We start from the raw sequence: 25,283 nt of genomic DNA on the forward strand, positions 1-25,283 counted from the left end.
TTGGATTTATTGATCTGTTCTATAATCCTTTTATTTTCAGTTTTATTTAATTCTGCTCTAATTTTGTTTATTTCATTTCTTCTACTAGATTTGGGGTTGGAATGGTCTTCCTTTTCCAGTTGCTTGAGTTATCCCATTAAGTTGTTAACTCCCTCTCTTTCTGTTCTCTTGAGGAAGGCAAATTTCTTCAACATGTGAACGTCATTAAAGTATTTAATTTCTCCATCATAGTTGAAACTCAGTTTAGCCAGATACAGGATCCTGGGTTGAAAGTTATTTTATTTTAGGAGATTAAACGTCGATGACCATCCTCTTCTAGCCTGAAAGGTTCAGCCGAGAGATCTGCAGTCATCCTAATACTCTTCCCCTTGTAGGTTATGGTTTTCTTACATCTAACTGCTTTCAAAATTTTCTCTTTCATCTTAACTTTAGTGAAGTTAATTATGATGTGCCTGGGGGATGTCTTGTTTGGGTTGAGTCATGCTGGGGTTCTGAAACTATCTGCTATCTGAATTTCAGAATCTCTTGGCATGTCTAGAAAGTTCTCTTTCATAATTTCATGAAGAAGAGCCTCTGTGTTTTGTGAAGCAACTTCATTGCCTTCAGAGATTTCTATAAGGCGAATATTAGGTTTTTTTTTTTTTTTAATTATCTGAGAGTTCTCTTAGAGAAAGATCCATTTTTGCTCTCCATTTCTTTTGATCTTTGCACTCCTGGGCTTCTTCAAAAGCTCTGTCTTCAAAGTCAGCGATCCTTTCTTCTGCCTGTTCCACTCTGTTACAGAGAGATTTCACCATATCTTTCAGATTTTTGAGTGCTGCAAACCTCTTGTCTCAGTGTTTCAAAATTTTTGATCATTTTATCTTTGAAATCATTGAATTCTTGAGACATCTTTTGATTAGTTTCCTGAAATTTTAATTCCTTCCTTTCTTCCATTCTGTTAATCTTATTTGCTATCCAAATTCTGAACTTGATTTCTAACATCTCAGCCATCTGTTTATGGATGAGGTCTTCAATTGCATCAGCTCATTTTTCCTTGGGGGAGTTGATCTACTCTGGTTATTCAGGTTGCCAGAGTTTTTCTGCTGATTCTGCCCCATGTTGACTTTACCCTGTTTGGAGACCTTATCAGAACCATTCAGTCAGTGGCTTCTTCTGGTTATCCAGAGAGACAGGGCATGTCTGTCGTCTTCTCCCAGTTCTCGGGCACTGGGGTGACCAGAACAACAGAAGCTGCATGGGAGCATGCGTAGCTGGATCAGACCTCATTTGGCTTGCCAGGGTGCCCAGGGGGGCAGGAGACCAGCAGGGCTGGATCAGTCCTAATTTGGCTCCACTGAGGTTACAGGGAGGCAGTGGAACTGCAGCAGTGGTGCAGGGCACTGGCGCAGCAGGATCAGTCCTAGTTCAGCCCTGCCACGGTTACCAGGGGGAAGGTGAATGGCTGCGCAGACCACAAGAGCGGCCAAATCAGTCCTACTTCAGCCTGCTAGGGTGATGGTGGGGAGATCAGGAAACTGACAGTGGCTGGATCAGTCCTAGTTTGGCTCTACCAGGGTGACGGGGAGGCAGGGAAACAACAGCTTTGGTGTGGGGTGCTCATGCAGCCAGATCAGTCCTCGTTTGGCTCTGCCCGGGTTACCAGGGGGCAGGTGAATGATAGCAGCAGCACAGAGCACAAGAGCAGCTGAATAGTCCATCTTCAGCCTGCTAGGGCAAGGGGAGGGTGGAACAGGGGAATGGCGGCAGCCAGATCAATCCTCATTTGGCCCCGCCCGTGTGGACCGCGGGCAGAAGAATGGCAGTGGCCAGATCAGTTCTCATTCGGCCCCACCAGGACCACCAGGGGACAGGGAAATGGCAGTGGCTAGATCAGTCCTAGTTCAGCCCCACCAGGGTGACTGGGGGGAAGGGGAATGGTAGCAACCAGATCAGTCCTTGATCAGCTCTGCTGGGGCAACCAAGGGTCAGGGAAATAGCAGTGGTTGTGCAGGGAACATGCACAGCCGGGTCAATCCTAGTTTGGCCCTGCTGGGGCAACTGGGGGACAGGGAAACTATTGTGGCTAGATCAGTCCTAGTTCAGCCTTGCTAGAGCAACCAGGGGGCGGAGGAATAACAGTGGTGGTGCAGGGCACAGGCACGACCAAATTGGCCCTAGTTTGCCCCACCAGGGCAACCATAGAGCAGGGGAACAGCAGTAGCAGCTGGATCAGTCCTAGTTCACCTTTGGTGGGGCAACAGCAGGGGCAGGGGAATGAGGAGTGGAGGACTCTTCTGCCACCACCCACTGTATGCACGTGGCACTAGCTAGTCCATCTGGTCCCTCCTGGTGTGGGAGCCCCGGGGTGGGGAACTCTTCCACTGCTGCCCATGGGACGCATGTGGCTCTAGTAAACAGTTCTGGGCCCACCAGGAGCTGGGATATTCTCTGCCATCTAGGGGGTGCTTGACTCTAGCAAGCAGTTCTGGGCCCGCTCAGAGTGGGGCACTCCTCCACTGCTGCCCAGGGCACGTGTGTCTCTGGCAAGTAGTTCTGTGCCTGCCTGGAGCTACAGGCTCCTCTGTGACCACCCACCGCCAGTGGGAGGTGTGCAGCTCTAGCAAGCAATTCTGGGGCCTGCTTTGTACCTGTATTTGTGTTCTTAAATGCTTTTCCTTGGATTTACAGCTTGCTGGACCTGACCAGAGCGGGGGATTTTTCTGCCCGCCCCCGCAGGGCACACGTGGCTCTAGCAAGCAGTTGTAGGCCCACCTGGATTGGAGGGCTCCTTCACAGCCCCCCGTGGGACATGCATGGCTCTAGCAAGCAGATCTGTGCTCGCCTGAGTGGGGACACTGTCCTTGCTGCCTGCAGGGCTGCATGGCTCTAGCAGGCAGATCTAGGCCACCTGGAGTGGAGAACTCTTCTGCCAGCCCCCGCAGGACACAGGTGGCTCTAGTAAGCAGTTCTGGGCATGCCCCTAGTTGGGGATTCCTCTGCCGCTTCCCAGAGGGGTACATATAGCTCTAGCAAGCAGTTTTGACCCTGCCCAGAGTGGGGGACTCATGCACTGCCCTTGTGGGGGTGCATGTGGCTCTACCAAGCAGTTATGGGCCTGCCAGGAACATTGGGCTTCTCCTGCATCAACTGAGACACGCATGGCTCTAGGAGCAGAAGACTCTGCCTCGCCTCTGGTAGTGGGTTTTGTACCTTTTGATTGTATTTTTGGGGTCACAGATCACCTCTGCAAAGTTGTTGTGGGTTCTTCGATCTTCTTTCTTGGTTCAGCTCCAAACCATCAGCTTACTTTCCAGACTTCTGTCCTTTAAGTCTCCTTCTGGATGGGAGCCTCTGTGGGAAGCTGGCTGCAGTCTTCTTGGCTCTGCCCACCCCCAGTTTAAAATGTTACAATGTCATGGAAGTACAATGACAATGGAGGTATGAGTATGGGGAACTTAAAGGATGTGGTGTACCCTAGAAAATCAGCTACACTGGTGGCACTTCAGAAGAAATTGAAACACTATGCATAGTGATACAAGTAGACACTGTTCAATGTTGCCAAGCAGTAGCTGATTGTAATAAAAAATGTATGGGTTTTGATGGTAAACACTTGGAGCATCTCTTATGAGTGCAGAAGTCAAATGTTATTTGTATGAGTCTTTTGTTATCTGTATATATTGATTATTAAATTTTAATACAATTTATTGCTTTCTTAAGATGTGTATACTTTTTTGTACCCTCTGTATGTGTATGTGTATATATATATTGTTTTTATGACTAAAAATATTGTATAGATTATGGTTTGAATTTATTTCGTATTTTTGTCAAATAGTAAATGAATTTGGGCAGTTTGGTGGATATATTTCTGGGCTTCAGACTATAGTGATTCTTCTTATTCTTCTGTTAAGCTTTTAAAGCTATTCTACCCTAGATATTTTGCTTTTCTATGTAAGTTTTAGACAAAGCTATTACATCTGTAAAAAAAAAAAAAAAAAAAAAATTCCATGATTGTGAATGAAATTGTGTTCAACTTGTACCTCACTGTGGGGAGAATTGATATATTAACTGTGTTGAGTCTTTTGATCTCAAAACCCAGTAAGTTTCTCAATTTACTTAGTCCTTTTTATGTCTTTCATTAGCATTTTTCAATTTCATATTTTAGATCCTGTATCTTTTTTAGTTTTATGCTAAATGTTTTATTTTCTTTATTACAAATGATACTGTGTTTTAATTTGTTTCCACACATACGTTGCTATCTGAATAAGTAATTTTCTTCATGTTTTGTTTTCTGCAATCTTGCTAAATTCACATATTCATTCTGTAAGTTTTTATCCATAACTTGAGCTTTTTTACAGAGATATTTCTTTTAAACATATAGTTTTATTCCTTCATATCCATTCTCTATGATTTCCATATCTTTACCTTGCTTTATTGTGTTTGCTATAACTACAAATATTATGTTATATAATATTAATGAGAAAAAATGCTCTTTCATTATTTCCAATCTTAAAATATTTTTCACCATGAAGAATAATGTTGGTTATGTTTTCTTGTATGCTCTGTTTCAATTTTAGGAATTAGTCCTCTATTCCTTCCTAGATGACTAAGATTTTTTTTCCATTAATTTATACATTACATCAAATGCTCTTTCTGCCTGGGTTGATAAGATCATTTTTTCTTTGGAGACTTTTAATATGGTAGATTTGAATTTATTTGATTTTTCAAACCTTGAAATAGTTTTACATAATTAGTATAATTACATCTTGCTCCTGGGTGTCTAATACTTTTTTACATACAATGAAAATTGATTTGTTGGTAATTTCTTGAGTTTATTTTCATCAGAGTTCATGAGAGATATTGGTCAGTTTGATCTTTTGTTTTGTTTTGTTATGCCTTTTTCTGTTTGTTTTTTACTGACTTTGATTTATTTTTATAATAGGGTAATACTAGCCTCATAAGGTGAGTTAGGAAGTACTACCTCTTCTATTTTCTGGAAAATGAGTAAATCTGTAGCCTGTTTTGTAAAATTATTTGGTGAAGTCATTTGGGTCTGGGGGAATTTTGTGTGTGTGCATTATTAATTGTCCATAAATTTATTTAACATTTATACAAATATTCAGTTTATATTTCATTTGTGTTGCTTAGTTATTTTTAAAGAGTTTTTTTCTAATTTCGACTCAGTCATTTAATTTATGAGTTTAAATTTGTTCATTGCATCTCTGACTTCATTTTTTAAGAAAAGTAAATTTATTTCAGGTTAATATAAGGGTACAAACAACCAGGTCAAAATATTTGTTTTTGTTAGGTATAATCCCACTTGTGGTTCTATCCCACACAAAAAAGGAGCACCAAATTCCCTCACACCCTGCCCATACAGTGAGAGGATTTACCAGTCTGCTGTCCTAACAACTGTGTACAAGCGTTTCCCTCTCTCCACATCTACATCAGTATTTGCAGCTTTGGAATTTTGTGATGTGGATTAATCTTACTGGGTATAGGTGAAATCTCATGGAGGTTTTGATTGGCATTTCTCTGGTCATTGGGGCAATAAGCATTTTTTAGTATGTTAGCCATTCATCTGTTTTTCCTCTGAGAAGGTTCTTTCTGTTCATGTTTCTTACCCGGTGATAGATGGGATTAATTAGAATTCTGTGTAAATTCCAGTTATCAAGTTTTTGTCAAATTCATAATATCCAAATATCTTTTCCATTCTGAAGGTTGTCTCTTTGCTTTGGTTGTTTTCTCCTTAGTTGTAAAGAAGCTTTTCAGTTTAATTATGTCCTATTTATTTATTTTTTTGTTATTTCAATTGCCCCGGAAAGCTTCTTCATAAAATTATTTTCTAAGCCAACATCTTAAAGAGTTTTCTCACACTTTCTTGTAAGATTTTTGTTTTTCCATGCCTTAGGTTTAAATCTTTCATCTATCTCAAATCAATTTTTGTAAGTGGTGAAAGGTATGGATCCAGTTTCAGTCTTCTAGATGTAGTTATCCAGTTCTCCCAAAACCATTTATTGAATAGGGATTCTTTTCCCCACTGTGTGCTTTTATTTGGTTTATCAATGATGAAGTGGCTGTAAGATGTCAATTTCATCTCATGGTTTTTTATTCAGTTCTAATTGTCTATCTCTTTGTTTTTTGGGGGGGAGGCAGTAACATGGTGTTTTGAACACTATGGACTTGTAATATAGCCTAAAGTCTGGTAGGGTGATACCTCCAGCTTTGTCTCTATTGCTAAGGATTCCCTTGGCTATATGTTTCTTTTTTTCTGGTTCTATATAAAACAAAGCATGATCCTGGTATTTTAATGGGGATTACATTGAATTTGTAGACTGCTTTGTCTACAAGAACTGTCTATAAGAATAGACATTTTAAAATGTTGATTGTTCCCAGCCATAACCATGGTGTGTTCTTCCATTTGTTAATATCTTCTGCTATTTATTTTCTTAAGGTTTCATAGTTTTCTTTATAGAGCTCCTTCACCTCTTTAGTTAGGTATATTTCTAGGTATTTAAAATATTTATGCTACTGTGAAGGTAACTGTGTCTTTGATTAGCTTCTTAACTTAGCTGTTGTTGGCATATACAAAGGCTATTGATTTGTGGACCTTGATTTTATAATAAGAGACATTACTGTATTTCTTGATCACTTCCAGGAGTCTTGTGGTGGAGTCGTGGGGGTTCTCTAAGTATAAGATCGTGTCATCATCAAAGAGTGAGATTTTGACCTCATCTGCTCCCATTTGGATGCCCTTTATTTCCTTCTCTTGCCTGATTACATTGGCTAGAACTACCGACACATTTTGTTTTATTTTTTTTTCTAGTTTGTTAAAATAAGGAGTCATATTATTGAATTTTGCTCTTCTCTTCTATTTTAAGCATTTTAATAATAAAATTTTCCTCTCATTATTATTTTACCTTCATCTAGAACAATTTGTTGTATAGATGGCCATTAAACAATGAGTTTAAACTGTGCAAGTTTATGTGTACACAGATGTTAAAAAAGTATATATATATATATTTTTATTTTTTTGCAGTTTGTGGCCGGGGCTGGGTTTGAACCCACCATCTCCAGCATATGGGGCTGGCGCCCTACTCCTTTGAGCCACAGGTGCCACCCATATATTTAACTTTTTTTCTGAGCTTTGTACAATTAGAAAAACAAAACTTGCAGATGAACTTCATAGCCTGGAAATAGCAAAAATTTAAGAAAAATTTTGATATGTTGTGAATGCATATAATATATGTATGTACTAGTCTCTTTAAATCATTAATGGTAGTACATAAATTATAAGAAATTAAAATTTATCAAAACTTACAAACACAAACTCTTATTTGATGCCACTCAACTGAGAGTAATGTAAACAAACATCAAGGTGCAATACTAAATCATAACTTCTGTAATCATTTTATAGCCACATTCTACTACAATTGCTGTGAACCCAGGTGTTGTGAATGTATACTTAAAATACCATGTGATACTGATCTCCCCAGTTTATTGCACACAATAGTAAAAAGTGATCTTTTGTGGTTGTTGAGTATTTTTTTATACTGCTTTCTGCAATACCACCAAGGGACTCACAGGAAGTGCCCCTGATAATGCTGAAAGTGTTCTCAAGAAGCAAAGTAATGACATTTTATGAACAAATTGAATTGCTTGATATGTACTATACATTTATATTTGTAGTTGTACTTGCCTGCCATTTCCAAAGAAATTAATCTAGTGGCAAAGGATAATTTTTTAAAAAGTAAATTTTTGAAGTTGTCGCTGCAGATATGCCAGCAGTTAGGAAAATCTTACACTTTTTGTGAAATGCCTTTTTTTTATGTTTTTGCCTTTTATTAAGGCATATACCCATAGATCATGAATACTTTTACCCATTTGTGTGGTACAATGTGTTGATTTTTTTTTTTTTTGAGACAGAGCCTCAAGCTATTCCCCTGGGTAGAGTGCCATGGCATCACAGCTCACAGCATCCTCTAACTCCTGGGCTCAAGCGAGTTTCCTGCCTCTGCCTCCCAAGTAGCTGGGACCACAGGCGCCCACCACAATGCCTGACTATTTTTTGGTTGCAGCCATCATTGTTGTTTGGTGGGCCCAGGTTGGATTCGAACCCACCACCTTAGGTGTATGTGGCTGGGGCCCTAGCCACTTAAGCCACAGGTGCTGAGCCCAATGTGTTGATTTAATATACAATTTGGAATGCTTACATCAAACTAATTAATATAGCTTTCACCTCATTTACTTAATTATTGTGTTAAGACATTTATGTTCTATACTTGATAGATTTGACTTCTACCCTTGCAATATGCTCCATAGATGTGGTCCTACTGTCTACCTTCCCTCTATCAAACATCCTCTGTCTCCTCCCCCTTCACTTCTCTCCTTTATACTGGGCTATAGTTGTGATCTATCTTTCATTAAAAAGTCTGAGTAATTATAAATTTGTTTCATAAAAGTATTGAGTACATTGGACACATTTTTTTTTCCATTTTTGAGATACTTTACTAAGAAGAATATTTTACCTCCATGTAAACATAAAATACATAAAGTCTCCATCTTTTTTAAGGCTACATAGTATTCCATGGTACACATATACCACAATTTATTAATCCATTCATGGGTCTATGGGCACTTGGGCTTCTTCCAAGACTTGGCAATTATGAATTGAGCTGCAATGAACAATCTGGTGCAAATATTTTTGTGGCCAAGTGATTTTTGGTGTTTTGTATGTATACGTAGTAGAGGAATCTACTTCTGGATCCCTGAGTGTTCTCTAAACTTCTTTCCAAAAGGAATGTATTAGCTTGCATTCCCACCAGCAGGGCAGAAGTGTTCCCTTTTCTCCACATCCACGTCAACATCTATCGTTTTGGGATTTGTTATGTGAGCTGCTCTTATCGGAGTTAGATGATATCTCAAAGTGGTTTTGGTTTGCATTTCTCTGATGATTAAAGATTATGAGCATTTATTCATGTGTCTGTAGACCATGTGCCTGTCTTCTTCAGAGAAGCTTCTGTTCAAGTCTCTTGCCCACAATAAAATGGGATCACTTGTTCTTTTTGTATTAACAAGTTTGAGTTCTCTGTGGATTCTGGTTATCAAACTTTTGTCAGAAACAACATGAAAATATACCCTCCAATTCTGAGGGCTACCTACTTGCTTTACTTATTGTGTTCTTGGCAGTGCAGAAGATTTTTAGTTTGATCAGATCGCAGTAATGTATTTTTGGAATTGCTTCAATTGCCCAGGGGGTCTTCCTCATAAAATGTTCTCCCAGGCCAATTTCTGCAAGTGTTTCCCCTGTACTCTCTCCAAGAATCTTTATAATTTCATTTCTTAAATTTAAGTTTTTTATCCAGTGAGAGTCAATTTTTGTTAAAGGGAAAGGAGTGGGTCCAGTATCAGTCTTGTACAAGTCAGCAGCCAGTTCACCCAACATCATTTGTTAAATAGGGAATCTTTCCCTCAATTTATATTTTTAATAGGCTTATCAAAGATCAAATGATGAGCACTGTCTGGGTTCATCTCTTGGTTCTCTTTTGTGTTCCATCCATCTACCTCTCTATTTTTGTGCCAGTACCATGCTGTTTTGATCATTATATATTTGCAGTATAGTCTGAAGTCTGGTAGCATGATTCCTCCTGATTTGTTTTTATTTCTGAGTAATGTCTTGGATATTCAAGGTTTTTTCTGATTCCATGTAGAATAAAGTACAAATTTTTTTACAGATCTTTAATGCATAACAGAGATGTTTTAATAGGAATTGCATTAAATCTGTAGATTGCTTTGGGTAGGATGAACATTTTAACAAGGTTGATTCTTCCCAGACATGAGCATGGTGTGTTTTTCCATTTGTTAACATCTTCAGCTATTTCTTTTCTTAGAGTTTCATAATTCTCTTTATAAATATCTTTCATGTTCTTTGTTAGGTACACTCCCAGATATTTCATCTTCTTTGGCACTACTGTAAAAGGAATAGAGTCCTTGACTTTTTTCAGCTTGACTATTGTTGGTATATATAAATTCTACTGATTTGTGAGTATTGATTTTGTAACCTGAGATGCTCCTGTATTTCTCGATTACTTCTAAGAGCTTTTGTAGTTGAGTCCCTGGGTATTTCCAGGCATAAATCATATCATCTGTGAAGAGTGACAGTTTGATCTCCTGAACCCTATATGTATACCCTTGATCACCTTCTCTTCCTGGATCACAATGGCTAAGACTTCCATTATAATGTTAAAAAGCAGTGGATACAGTGGGTAACCTTGCATGGTTCCTGATCTGAGTTGAAATGTTGTCATTTTTACTCCATTTGATATAATATTATTGGCTGTGGGTTTCCTGATGGCCTCTGTGAGGTTAAGAAATGTCCCTTCTTTGCCCATTTTATTAAGTGTTCTAATTATGAAAGTATACTAGATATTATCAGAATGTTTTGCTGCATCAATTGAGAGAATCAAATGGTCTTTGTTTTTTATTTCGTTTATGTGCTGTATTGTATTTGTGATGTACTATATTTATAGATTTATGTATATTGAACCAGCCCTGAGACCCTGGGACAAAACCCACTTGGTCATGGTATATAATTTGTTTGATGTGTTGCTGGATTCTGCTTGCTGGATCATATTGAAAATTTTTATCAATCTTCATTAGAGATACTGATTTATAATTTTCTTTTCTTTGGGTATTTTACTGTTTTAGGGATCAGGGTGTTGCTTCATAGAATGTGTTGGGAAGTATTCCTTCTTTTCCTATGTTTTGGAAAAGGTTAAGTAATATAGGTATTAGTTTCTTTTTAAAGGTTTGATAGAATGCTGGTGTGGAGCCATGTGATCATGGACTTTTCTTTTTGGGGGGATTTCATATAGTTGATGCTATTTTAGAACTTGATATAGGTCTGTTGTGCTGTAAGCACTCCCAGCCCTCTTTCCCCATCCCTCTCCTGTTCCCCCGCCCTCTACCGTTCCTCTGCCCTCTCTTCTAGCCCATTCCCCCCCACCCTATGAACTCTTCCAGCCTGTTCCCATGCTCCCCAGAGTTCAAGCATGGGAAATCCCAAGTTTCACAACCCCCCCCCAAAGTTTTCAGTGGATGAATAATGGTGGAAATCTACCAAGGCTGTATTAATCATGGTTACATAGCTATAACCATTGTGATTTTAGCTATATCCATTGTCAACCATGGCTGTATTAATCATTGTTACATAACTGTAATTATTGCTGTATCCATGACTACTCAAGCTGTAACCCCCCCCCCAACCAGCCACGTTTCACTTATGTAGTATGGTTGCACAAAAATATATGAGGCAACTTGCCCTCTCCTAAGGTAGAACTGTTTCTTAAGACAGTCCCCTGCTCAGATTCAATATATTTCTGATTGATTGCACTTAAGGGAGGGAGTGTCCAACTCTATCTTTTCAGATCATAGGGGGCACTACAGTTCAACATTTCCACTTCTTTCTGGCTAAGTCTAGGAAGGTATGTGCTTCCAAGTATTGGTCTATTTCTTTCAGATTTTCATACGTGTGACAATAGAGTTTTTTGTACTTTTCATTAAGCATTTTTTTAATTTCTGAGGTGTCTGTTAGAATTTTGCCTCTGTCATTTCTGATTGATAAAATTAGAGATTTTACTCTTTGATTTCTGGTTAGGTTAGGCAACGGTTTATCTATTCTATTGACCTTTTAAAAAAAACAACTGGTTCATTCATTGATCTGTTATATAATTCTTTTTGTTTTTAATTTCATTTAATTCTGCTCTAATTTGGTTTTTACTTTTCTGCTTTTTTGGTTTGTGGTTGGAATGTTCTTCCTTTTCCAGTTGGCTGAGATGTCCCATTAACTTGTTGACTTCCTCTCCTTTCATACTCTTGAGGAAGGCTTGCAATGCTATAAATTTCCCTCTTAGGACTGTCTTTGCAGTATCCCACATGTTCTCCTAATTCTTGTCTTCATTATCATTTTGCTCCAAAAATTTGGTAATTTCCTTCTTTATCTTATCTGTGACCTAGCTAATGTTTAGCACAAGGTTATTTAGTTTCCATGGTTTTGTATGAGCATACATATTCTTGGTGATACTGAGTTCAACTTCTATTCCATGATGGTCTAAGAAGATACAGTGAATAATTTCTATTTTTTTTTTAATTTGCTGAGGTTAGAATTGTGGGCTAAGATGTACTCAATTTTGGAGGATGTTCCAAACATGTGTATTCAGCTGATGAGAAGAATGTGTATTCAGTTTTGTTAGGATGAAATGTTTTGTATCTGTCTGTTACATCCAATTGTTGAGTAGTTAATTTTAAGTCTAACATTTCTTTGCTTAGTTTCTTATTGGAGGATCTATACAACACTGCCAAAGGGGTGTTAAAATTTCTGACTATTATGGTGCTGGATGATTTCAAATTGCTCATGTCTATTAGGGTCTCTCTTATGAATTGAGGGGCATTCTGATTGGGTGCATAAATGTTAATAAATGAAATCTCATCATGTTGAGCAGGGCTCCTCAAACTTTTTAAACAGGGGGCCAGTTCACTGTCCTTCAGCCCATTGGAGGGCCGGACTCTGGGCCTCAGGATGAATCAGCTGCTAAGCAGGACAGGCAGTGGTGGCAAAAACACCCGGTGGGCCAGATAAATGTCCTAGGTGGGCTGCAGGTGGCCTGCAGGCCGTAGTTTGAGGATGCCTGATGTTGAGTGTTACCCTTAACAAATGCGAAGTAACCATACTTATCTGTCCTTACTTTTTGTTAGTTTAAAGCCTATTGTATCTGTGAATAAAATTGCAACACCTGCTTTTTTTCTGATTTCTGTTTTCCTGAATTATAGATGTCTGTCCCTTCACCCTGATTCTATATCTATCTTTTAAGGTAAGATGAGATTCTTGTATGCAGCAGATATCTGGCCTAAGTTTTTGTACCCAGTAGCCAACCTGTGTCTCATTAGAGGACAATTTAAGCCATTCACCTTAATTGAGAATATTGATAAGCCTGGTAGTGTTTTGGGTACCAAGTTTTTCAAATGTCTAGTGGACATTTTTAGTCCTTTCTTGATTGTGGAAGTTGGGATTTGGTCAAAAGCTTCTGAGTGAGTTTACTTTGGTGTTCTTGCATTGTGTTAGTCATTATGGAGGATGGGTCTGGGAATATTCTGGAGATCTGGTTTAGTTATGGCAAACTTCTTCAAAATGTGAATGTCATTAAAGTAATTAATTTCATCATAGTTGAAACTAAGTTTAGCTGGGTATGGGATCCTGGGTTGAAAGTTATTTTGTTTAAGTAGGTTAAAGTTCTATGATCATCCTCTTCTAGCTTGAAAAGTTTCCGCAGAGATCTACAACCATTCTGATATTCTTCCCCTTGTAGGTTATGATTTTCTTACGTCTGGCTGCTTGCAGAATTTTTTCCTTCACATTAACTTTAGCAAAGTTAATTGTAATGTGTTTGGGAAATGCTTTATTTGGATTCAGTCCTGCTGGGCTTCTGAAACTGTTTGCTATCTCAATTTCAGAATCTCTTCCCATATTTGGAAAGTTCTTCTCAATTATTTCTTGGAGTACAGCATTTGTGCCTTTTGGAACAACATCATCATCTTCAGAAATTTCTATAAGGTGAAAGTTTGCTTTTTTGAGTTGTCCCACAGCTCTCATAGAGTATGATCTGTTTTTGCTCTCCATTTCTCCTCCTCTTTGAGCATTTGGGAGTGTCAGGGTCTGCTTCTGACCACTTTTCAGGGCCCAGGACTGGCCAGGTTTCAGGCTTGGCTTGGGTAGGTTCCGGACACGGACTGCTAAGCTACCTTGTTCAGGAACAGATTCTCTTAAGTGCCTGAGGGCTATCTACTTCAGCTGTAGAGAGAGAGTGTGTGTGTGTCTTAGAGAGAGTAATACAGTCTTCTTAGCATAACTAGATCTTAGTCTTTGGCAGAGCTTGGTAATCTTCAGCAGAGAGATCCATGCTGGCGTTCTGCAGGCAGGAGAGGAGATAGAATGTGCATGCCTTTTGACTGCCTTCTTCTCCAGCCTAATATAAGGCTGGTCTTGTGCCTTTCAACAGCACAGGTGTAGAGATTTCCAATTCACCAATGCTCTCATCTCGTGAGCTCCCATGCTTGTTAGGAGAGCTAAATCTCTCTCCATACCCTTTCCACCAAGGTGTTCCATTACAGGTATTTCTTATAACTTTCTCCTCATAGCCATAGGCTATATAGACTGCTCCATGGGAGCATTAAAATGCTTTGTCTTCAATGTCAGAAATTCTTTCTCTGCCTGCTCCATTCTGTTACTGAGGGATTCTAGTGTATTTTTCATATCTCAGAGGGCTTCAAATTCTTTTCTCAATGTGTCAAAATCTTTGGTGATTTTTGTCTTTAAATTAACTGAACTCTTGAGGTAACTTTTGAATTATTCCAGAATTTCTAATTCCAACTTCAATTCTGTCAATCTTATTTGCCATCCAAATTCTAAACTTGATTTCTGACATCTCAGCCATTATTTATGAATGGGATCTTGTGGTGTATCTGTTTTGTCATTCCTTGGGGAAGTTGATCTACTCTGATTATTCATGTTACCAGAGTTTTTTGGCTGATTCTGTCCCATGATTATTTTTCACCAATTGATTAGATGAGCAGGTAAGGTGAAATTGGATTGGGGGCTCCTGGGGTTTTGGTTAACCAGTCCTTTGCCAAAGAGCTGGGACTATTGACTGCAGCTTTTCCCCTAAAGCTTTGTAAAGAATCTGTACAGTACTACAGCCTGAGACTCTGGGGACATACTTGGTGTGGTAGGGCTAAGTGGCTCTGTCTCGTATTTAGGTGGTCTCTGTCCAATCATAGTGAATCAGTGACTCTGGGTTGAAGTCTCAGTTGTGGAGAAATACAAGCAACTATGACACCTTGCCCTTTAAGGGAAACAACTGGAAGAGGAAAATCAAAACTTTCCACTACAACACAGTCAGGGTGCCATCTTGAGGGGTCCTTGGGTGATTGGCCTGGGTCAAGGGTTCCATACCAATTGTCCCAGTCTGTACCCACTCTCAGGTGGGAGAGTTCAGAAAGTTTCCAGCAACTGGATAGCAGGGGTCTACTGGCAGCTCAAGTGTGACTCACTCTAGTGCTTCATGGAGTCAGAAATGCCTACTCAGCAAATGAGCTAGTCCCCACCTTGAACCTCTGTCACAACCAGTCACAGGTAACCTCATGGAGCTGTGGCCCTGTTCCTCTAATGAGCAAATGTGCCAGGGCTTTGTGCCTGCCACAGTCACAAGGAGATCACTGTCCCCTCAGCCAGGGCACCACACTCTGCCATCAGCTGGCAGGGGGAGCTGAAGCCTGACTACCTTGTGTGCTCAATGGAAGCTATGGAGTGTCACTCAGTTCCAGCCCCGCACTGGGCTGCTGCTGCTGCTGCTGCTGCTACTTATATTATTACAGAATTTACATTTCTGTTTCATCTGAATTCCACCACAAGCCAGGTGCATTTTGCGTTTATAGAAGCTGCAACTCAGGCCTGTCCTGTGCTGCCACTGCTGCTCCAATTCTCAAAGAGCTGGCATCTCTGTCTCTGCTACACTCTTTGTTGGGGTGGGTGAGATTTATGCTCACAAAGGGCTCTCAGTTCCTGCCCTGCCCTGGGCTGCAGAAGCACTCTTGTCCTGGCTGTGCTCCACTACACCTTGGGCTCACAAAAGCAGCACTTCTGAGTCAGTCCCACCTTCAGAGTATGCATCCTCTGTGCACACATATTCTAGTCTCAGTCCTGCAGGACCCTGCCCAGGTGGGTTGCTACAGGCATATTCTTTGCTCACAGGGCCTGCATTTCCATCCCAGAACTGCTCCACCAATGGCTGCCCCAGTAGTAGAGGCCAAGTTCCCTCTGGTTGCTAAGAGAGGTGGAAGGTGTTTCTCCAGAATACCACCAGGAGTGTGAGCCCTATTGTTCTCACCACCACCACCACCAGGCTCTGCTGTGGGGCACCATTTCTCCCTATCCCAGTTGGCTCCCATGCTCCACAGTTCCCGCTTTACTCCCATGCCTCTGATTCAGCACAGACTTGTAGTAGCCCATGCCTTGCCCTACCTCTCAGTAAATTGCCCAAGAGTCTAGATCCACAGGGGACAGGCTTCCAGACCTCAGGGTGGGAGTGGAGGGGAGTGCTTGGAGTTCAGAATTGCTGGTAGAGTATATGTTCAGTTTTATGCCTGGCAGGAGAATGCCAAGGTAAACAAGTGGGTTCTCTCTGGGGAAGGAATTCTGGTTTTAGCAGGTCTCTCCCATGGGGTAAAAATAGGAGGACATCTGAACTCTGCTTGCTTGTTTGTAGAAAGTACACTGTGAGCTGTTAGAGGAGGGGACTCCTGCCCACTTGGTGACGGGTTTTGTACCTATTGTTTGTTTCTTTGGGATTGCAGCTCACCTAAGCAGGGGAGATAAGCACTCTTCAATCTTCTCTTGGCTCAAGTTCAAACAATCAGCTTACTTAATAAATTCTGTCCTTTAATTCTCCTTCTGGATGGGAACCTCTGTGGAAAGCTGGTTCTAGGCAGCCATCTTGCCTTTCCTCTCATTGCCTTTTTATTTCATATAGGAAATGTAGTTCCTTATGTGGCCATAGGATTGCTATAAGAAAAGCATACATGTAGATAGAATTTGAGAAAAAGCGAATTCATTACATACATATGATAACATAAAGCAAAAGGAAAGTGAAGGATGTAAAACTGGAAAAATTAATGCTAGCAAAGGATGGATTGATCATTTTAGAAAGAGATTTGGCTTAAACATTTTTTAAGATAAGAAGTAAAACATCTTCTGCAAACCAAGAAGCAGGAGACAAATTCCCTGACACCCTCGAGAAAATCACTGAAGAGAAAGCATATCCATATGAACAGACTTTTAATAAAGAAAAAGGGCTCCTATCCTTTTGGGACAAAAAGGTGACAAAATACATTAATAAGCAAGGGAGAGAAGTGAGCTCCAGGATTGAAGCCAGTAAGGGGTAGGCTACCTCAACTATTTTGTTTCAATGCAGTCAGCTTTATGATCAAGCCTGTCCTTACCTGTAAAACTTTTAAACCCCAAGCCTAAAAGATAAAAGATAAACATGAGCTGTTGGTCCCAAAGGTTGTACTATACCTAACAAGAAAGCCTGGCCCATGAGATCTCTTTTACTAAATTGATTCTATCACTGCTTTGTCCAGGAATTCAGGAAATATCTTGCCAGTAAGGATAACTTTTTCAAGTTTTTTTTCGATATTGGATACTGTTGCTGGCCAGCACCATTACCCAGCACCAAGTTAGTTATTTCCTTTTCAGTTTCTTTATGGATGCAACATATTTAGGAGCACATTCTTCAATTTCTATAATATGCTTTGGTATACTTTCCAAACTTCATCATTATTAATTTGGATTGAATGTTATGTAAATGTCTAAGGTAATTTGGTTTTGGTCTAATTAATGTTTGATTTTTTTATTGATTTTCTATAATGATCTATCCAATGCTGAAAGTGGAGTGTTAAAGTATCCTACTATTATTGTATTGTAGTCTACCCCCTTTTAGGTTTAATAATATCTATATTTTAGATACTAGCACTGTTTATGTGTTAAGTGTATATATATATATTTCAAATTGTTATATCCTCTTTTAAAGTTGAACATTTTCATTTTGTAGAGAATATTCTTACACATTTATATAAAATACGTATATAAGTATTTTTATCCATTTTGCCATTTTGTCAGTATATATTATTGGTATATGTTAATGGTAAAATGGTAAACTATATCCATTTTACCATTTTATCAGCATATATTATTGTTTTGTATCTTTACATTTTTGACTAAAAATGTGTTTTATCTTAAATAAGCATGGCTACTCTTGTTTGCTTTGGGTATTTGTTTACATGAAATATCTTTTAATATACCTTTTCTTGTAAGCAGCATAGAGTCTTTTCATAAAAATTCACTTATCTTCAAAAAAAGTGTGGAAAAAACACTTGAATTGGCCTGGGGAAAGACTTAATAAAGAAGAATCCAGTAGCAATTGCAGCAACAACAAAAACAAACAAATGGTACTTAATTAAACTGAATAACCTCTGTACAGTAAGAAGACAACAATCAAAGCAAATAAACAGCCATTAGAATGGGAAAATATATTTGCATCCTATGAATCAGACAAAAGCTTGATAACTAGGATCTACAGAGAACTCAAGCAACAGAAATAGAGCCAACAATCCCTTATATGGGCAAGTTAGATGAATAGAACCTTACCTAAAAAAAGATAGATGAATGGCTATAAAAAATGCTCATTGCCCATAATTCTCAGAGAAATGCAAAGCAAAACCACCCTAAGATATCACCTAAGTCCAATAGAGAATAGTTCACATCATAAAGACCCAAAGCTGCAGAGGCAGGTATAGTTCTAGAGAAAAGGGAACACTTTTACACTGCTTGTGGGACTGCAAACTAATGCAAACCTTTTTGAAGGAAGTATGGAGAATACTGAAGGAACTCAAACTAGACTTCCCATTTGATCCTGCAATCCCATTTCTAGACATCTACCCAGAAGAAAAAAATCATTTTATCATAAGGACATTCACACTATACTGTTTATGGCAACTCAATTTACAATTTCCAAATTGCCCACCAATCCAGGAATGGATTAACAAGCTGTGGTATATGTTTACCATGGAATACTATTCAGCCACTAAAAAGCATGGTGATATTACATCTTTTGTATTGATTTGGATGGTATTGAAATACATCTTAGTAAAGAATCACAAGAATGGAGAAGCAAGAATCCAATGTACTCAATTCTGATATGAGGATAGTTGATGATACTGCTTGGTGGAGGGAGGGAAATGGGGGAGCAAAGAGAGGGAGGGAGGGAGAAGGACGTGGGGCCATAATATGTGACACACCTCTTAGGAGCAGGACACTATTTTTAGAGGGACTTCTCCCAGAAAATGCAAGCAGTATAAACTGGCTTTTTGTACACTCAATGATTCCCCAACAATAAATAAAAAAATCTTCCCTTAAAAAATAAAAAAAATAAATAAATAAAAGTCCATTTATCTACTTAGTCTTTTATTTAGAGATTTTAATTCATTTTTATGTGACTTTATTGTTAGATAAGAACTTTTACCTGCCACTTTGTTAATTTCTGTATGGTTGCTTTGTAGATCCTTTTTTCATTTCTTGTTTACCTCTGTGGTTTTGTAGTTGTATGTATTTCTCTTTGGCAGATTGGGTAAATTCCATTTGAGGGAATTTCTGTTGCCTGTTGTCTAGCTCTCAGTGTGCTTCATTCTATTTCTATGTATCTAGCACAAAAAAGCTCTTATTTGGCTGACTTATGCTTGGAGTAAAGTGTATTGGAAAACATCTCATGAACATTGCCTTATCCCATGGGGTGCACAACTAAAAACTTTTGAGCCTGGTTTTATATTTACTGCTAGGTAGAGGGTTGGGATGTGGTTTCCCTTCCACCTCTTTGTGGAAGGATTGTAGGTACATTTTCTGCTAAGGGAAGTTTGTCACTAATGGAAGTTTGGGTGGCTTCTACCGTTGCTGACATGGAGAAAAAATGTGAATCTCCCTACTTGAAATTAGTTGGTCCCAGTAGTGTGGGTATACTGGCTAGTCTGATATCACTGTGTGTATGGTGTGAGACGAGTTGCTCAACCTGAGCTCTGCTGACTGCCTCTGAGGGTGTGGATTTGTGATGTCAATGTATGTCAATAGTTGGGGTAGGGATTATGTGTACTTTTGGGGAAAAAAAGAGAATGATTACTGATTGAAACGTCTATTTTGGAGCTAACAACATATAGACACATTCATAGGTAAGAACAGTATGACACAAAAATTTCATAGTATGCGATTAAGAAGAAATCAAGACTAATCATAATGATCAGTAGAAATTAGAGAGAAGAAAACAGGGAATTCATTAAAAGAATATTATGGGAGGACATAGAAAAGAATAACACCATGAGTATGGATGGGAAGGGGTTTGAACTAAGAATGCTCAATTATCTCTACAGAGATATACTAAAGTGAAATGAAGATGAAGATATGTTAATTAAGTACTTTTATGTAACCTAGAACAAAGGAGTTTCTAGGAGTGAAACTAGATGTTCAGGAAATGTGGGTGAGAAAGAACAGATGTAAATAAGAAAGTTGTTTGTAAAAAAATTTTAAATTATATCAACAGTTATTTAGGGGAAGATGGTGGCCATGATTATTTATAGGCAGAATAGGATTTAGAGGAAGAGATTGCATATAAGCAACAATTCATATTATTGACTGTCTGGTGAATGATGATCTAATTACTAAATATGTTGAAAGATAAAAACTAGGATTTCCTTTCCAAATAACTTATGAATTTATCTTTTTGATTAGGGGCATTGCTTTTATCAAGGATATGCTGCAGAGATTCCCAAATCAATTGCAACACTAAACATTTGTTCTGGACTCAGGTAATGCCATATTATCTAGATATGCTTACAGATCTTGTGTGAGCCCTTAATTTTCAGAAATATCTTAAAAGATTGAAGAAAAAGAAATAGAGACTTTGTTGTCTCTGTTCTCATATGCTTTATTTTTTACCTGTCCCTATCTCTTATCTCTTTTTCTCTATTCTCTTTATCTTTAGACCACACTTGCAGTCATAAAATGTATGCAGAAAAATTTGTACTAGCATGAAGAGTATTCAAATTTCTTGGCCACACTGTAACCACAACTAGGTCTAAGTGTTATAATAGACAGAAGTTGAGTATAAAATTGAGTTTGAAAGTTAATCTAAGTAAGCTGCTGATTCTCAGTTATTTGACTGTAATGGCCATTGTCAAATTATATGCAGTGTTTTTATTTACATTTCTCAGTGGAGAATCTATGCTAATTATATTTTTACTTTTTAATATTTAGGGGATTATTGCATTTGGAGAATATCACTTACGGTATTAAACCATTGGAAATGTCACCTGCATATGAGCATATGCTTTACCAAATTAAGGATAATACCATTAATGATTTCCCCCTTCAAGAAAATTACTTTATGTCTCAATATGTAGATAAGTCCTACGATATTCTTTTCAAATCGGAAGTGAGTATTCCTATTTATGAGCTCTTTATTTACCTTACTTTTGCTAAAGTTATTTATATTGAAATTTTGAGATTGATAAATTAGGGGGAAATAAGCAGCTATTCATTATATTAAAATCTTCAGTTGAAGGATGATTATTTTAAATTTGTTTGTTTATTTGGATAATGTAGAAAATGTAATAGATATAAACATATAATTTTTAAAAAATTCTCCCAATGTTTTCTCTAGTTTCAAGGATTTTTACACACACACACATGCTTTTGTATAGTTGTTTTGTACTAAATCTGCACCCTACTTATAAAATTATTTCCAAATTTGTTCAAACTAGTTTATTTACCAATACATTTTCTCTTTAAAAAGAAAGGGTAATTTTGGTCAAAAATTAAAAGATAGAAATAGACAAAGTAATATGCTACAACAACTTGTGTAAAAACTCACTCATTATCTAGGGATGTTGCTCTTAAATTTTCAGAATATTCTATTTTTTCAAATACAAAGTTATAAATGCAGAGTCATAAATGTATATTATTATTAACATAAAATTACTTAACAATACATGTTACTTTGAATTTTTTATGTTGTTAAAAGAGAATGCACATTTGCTTATCAAATTACTACATTTATTATTATTTTTATAAAACAATAATTACATATATTTTGGAGGTACATATGATATATTGATACATGAGTACAGTGTTTAATGAACAAGTCTTTCTAGCCAGTGAAATGTACAAAAACAACTGGTAATTATAGTTACTTTAGTATGCTATTGGACTAATAATTATTTGCTTAATCTAACAGTGTGTTTGTATTCATTAACAAACCTCTCTTTGTTCCCTCCTCTTGCTTACAATTTGTATCCTATAGTAACCACCATTATATTTTCTCCCTTCATGATTTCATATTATTAGGTCTTACATATAAGGTCTGACAATTAAGTTTCTGAACTCATCCCAGAAAAAGTACTACATGCCTCATTGTTGAATATCACAAAGGTAACTTGCAAACTAATCCCCTTGGAAAGATATGGACTACTGCCATCATCTAGTCTACCTCCTCAAAGCAATTTTGGAATTATTTCCTGGAATGACCATCAGAGCTATCATTGCATGGAACACAAAAACATATAACAATAATGAATGCCACTCAACAAGACAGTGCCTCGCTTTGACAAAAACATAGCTGAGAGATGCTAGTATACCAAAGTCATGAAACCTCGCCAAGTTGTTTGTACAGTGCTGCCAAAGTAAGTGCACCATGGCAAATTCACAAACTTAATTGTCAGACCTCGTATGACCACAGTTCTTATGATCATTCCAGAAAAAAGTTTTAAAATTGTTTTAAGGGTGGATTAGGCACCGGCATCAATGCATAGCTTTCCAAGGGGAGTATTTCAGAGGTGACTTAGTGTGATATTCAGCAACAAGATGTGTAGCACTTTTTCTAGGATGAGTTTGTGAACTTAATTGTCAGGCCTTATATGAGTGATAACATGTGACATTTTTCTATAACTGGCTTATTTTATTTAACATATGCCGTGGGTTCATCATGTTCTTCAATGACAAGATGTAATTCTTTTGATGTCTGAGTAGTATCCTATAGCGTATATGTTCCACATTTTCTTTACCCATTCATATGGTGATAGAGACTATTATATCTTGTGAATATATATTGTGAATAGTACTGAAGTAAACAATGGGATGGACACATCTCTTCAACATAGTGATTTCATTTTCTTTCGATATATACAAAGTGGGTAGTATTGATGGATTATATAATAGTTCTATTTTTAGTATGCTTTTTTTTTAGACAAAGTGTCACTCTGTGCCTTGAGTAGAGTCCTGTGGCATCATAGCTCACAGCAATCTCAAACTCTTGGGCTCAAGTGATCCTCTTGCCTTAGCTGCCAGAGTGCTGGGACTAAAGGCACCCACTACAATGCCTAGCTAATTTTTCTATTTTAGTACAGAGTGTCATTTTTTCTCAGGATGGCCTTGAGCTCAGGGGGTCCATCCTCCTTGGCCTCCCAGAGTGTTAGGATTACAGGCATAAGCCACTGCATGTTCCACCCTATTTTGAGACTATTAAGGAGCCTCCACTTCTATATATTGTTTTAAATTCTGGTGGTACAAATTTATATTCCCACCCACAGTGAGTGAGAGTTCTCTTTTCTGGCATACTTACCAGCATATGCTGGTTGTTTTTGTCTTCTGTTAGTAGCCAGTTTCATTGGGTTAAATTTGTATCTCACTAAGGTTTCAATTTGCAGTTGTTTGATGATCAGTTCTTAGCATTTTTCCCTACAAATATAGGCCATTTGTATGTATTTTGAGAACTGTCTATTTAGATCTTTTTCCCATTTTTAATTGTGTTTGCACTATTGAGTTGTTTGAATTACTTATATATTGATTAATTCTTTGTTATATGGTCAGTTAAAAATATTCTATCCCATTCTGTAGGCTATCTCATAATTCTGTTGATTGTTTCCTTTGCTATGCAGAAATTTTTGAGATTGATGTCATCAATCTCAAGTACATTTGTGTACTTTTTGCTGCCTGTGCTTTTGATGTCAGACCTTCCCATTACCCCAGATCAATGACTTGAAGAATTTTTTCAACTTTTTCCTGGAATTCGTATGGTTTCAAGTTTTAAATTTATGTCTTTAATCCATTTTTAAAACTTTATTTTATATACGTTGAGAGAGAGGAGTTAGTTTCATTCTCCTGCATATGGATATCCAGTTTTTCATGTACAATTTATTGAAAGGACTCTTTTTCCACAAAGAATGTTCTTAGCAAGTTTTCCAACAATGAGTAGGCTATAAATGTATGGATTTACTTTTGGATTTCCGGTGCTATTCCTTAACTCTGTGTGCCTATTTTGATGACAGTACTATGCTGACTTGGTTACTGTGCATATTTTCAAGTCATGTGGTGTGATGCCTTCAACTTTGTTCTTTTTATTTAGAATTGCTTTGTCTATTTAGGATGTTTTATGGTTCCATGTGACTTTTAAGACTTTTTTTCTATTTCTTAATGCCATTAGTATTTTGATAGGAATGTCATTGAAACTGTGATTGCTCTGGGTATTATGGACATTTTAACAATATTGATTATTTCAGCACATAAGCTAGATGCATTGTTGGATTTGGTTTGCTTATATTTTGTTGAGGATTTTGTATCTACATTCATCACATATATAGGCCTTTATTTGACTTTTCTTTTGTATTTTATTATCTGATTTGGGTATCAAAAAATGCTTGTCTCATAGAATAACTTTGGAAGAACTTTCTACTCTTCAAATTTTTTGAATAATTTTTAAAAATGGTGTTCTTCAGAAGTTTGGTAGATTTAATAGTGAAGCCATCTCATTCTGTTTTTTGTTTGTTTGTTTGTTTGGGGGAAAAAGGTATTACTTATATCATCTTGTTACTTGTTATTGATCTGTTCATGTTTTCTTTTCTCCCTGGTTCAAACTTGATATGTGTCCTGGAATGCATTCATTTCCTCTAGATTTTCCAATTATTAGTATATACCTGTTTACAATGATCTTCAAACTTTCTCTTTCTGTGATATCAGTTGCAATGTCTCCTTTTTTGTATGTGATTTTATTTATATGGGTTTTCTCACTTTTCTTTATTCAATTAGTCTTCCTGAAATGTTGTCAATTTTGTTTATCTTTTAAAAAACTAATTTTTGTTTTGTTAATGTTTTACATTATTTTTAGTTTCTCTTTGTTTAGTTGACTTCAATTATTTATTTTTTTCTAATAATTATGAGTTTAGTTTGTTCTTGCTATCTCCTTCCTTGAGGTACATCATTACTTTATTTGCAACCTATTTCCTTTTCAGTGTAAGTATTTATTGCTATGAACCTCCTTCTTGTTCTGCTTTTACTCTATCCATTAGTTTTTGTATGTTGTGTTTCTATTTTCATTTGTTTCAAGATTTTTTTGCAGTTTTTTTATTTTATTTTTATTTTTGGCCGGAGCTGGGTTTGAACCCACCATCTCTGGCATATGGGGCCGGCGCCCTACTCCTTTGAGAAACAGACACCACCCTGTTTCAAGATTTTTTTTAATTTTCTTTTTAATGTTCTTTACTCATTTAATAGTCATTAAAAAGCATGTTATTTAATTTCCATTTTTTTTCAGTTTGCAAAGTTCATCTTGTTATTGATTTCTGGTTATTTTTACATGTATTCAGAAATGATACAT

General features: G+C 37.5%; 1 protein-coding gene across 1 annotated transcript in view; it reads left to right on the top strand.

The window, feature by feature from the left end:
• Nucleotides 1–25,283, top strand: part of LOC100955521 (A disintegrin and metallopeptidase domain 3-like) — a 172,367-nt gene that overhangs the window by 28,136 nt on the left and 118,948 nt on the right. The window contains exons 5-6 of the mRNA XM_003803188.1: nt 20,366–20,442; nt 20,891–21,068. Of these exons, the coding sequence (XP_003803236.1) occupies nt 20,366–20,442; nt 20,891–21,068 (255 nt within the window). The remainder of the gene's footprint in view (nt 1–20,365; nt 20,443–20,890; nt 21,069–25,283) is intronic.

The sequence above is a fragment of the Otolemur garnettii genome, unplaced genomic scaffold (genome assembly GCF_000181295.1).
Source record: "Otolemur garnettii isolate 467f Iridium unplaced genomic scaffold, OtoGar3 scaffold00284, whole genome shotgun sequence".
Lineage (NCBI taxonomy): Eukaryota > Metazoa > Chordata > Mammalia > Primates > Galagidae > Otolemur > Otolemur garnettii.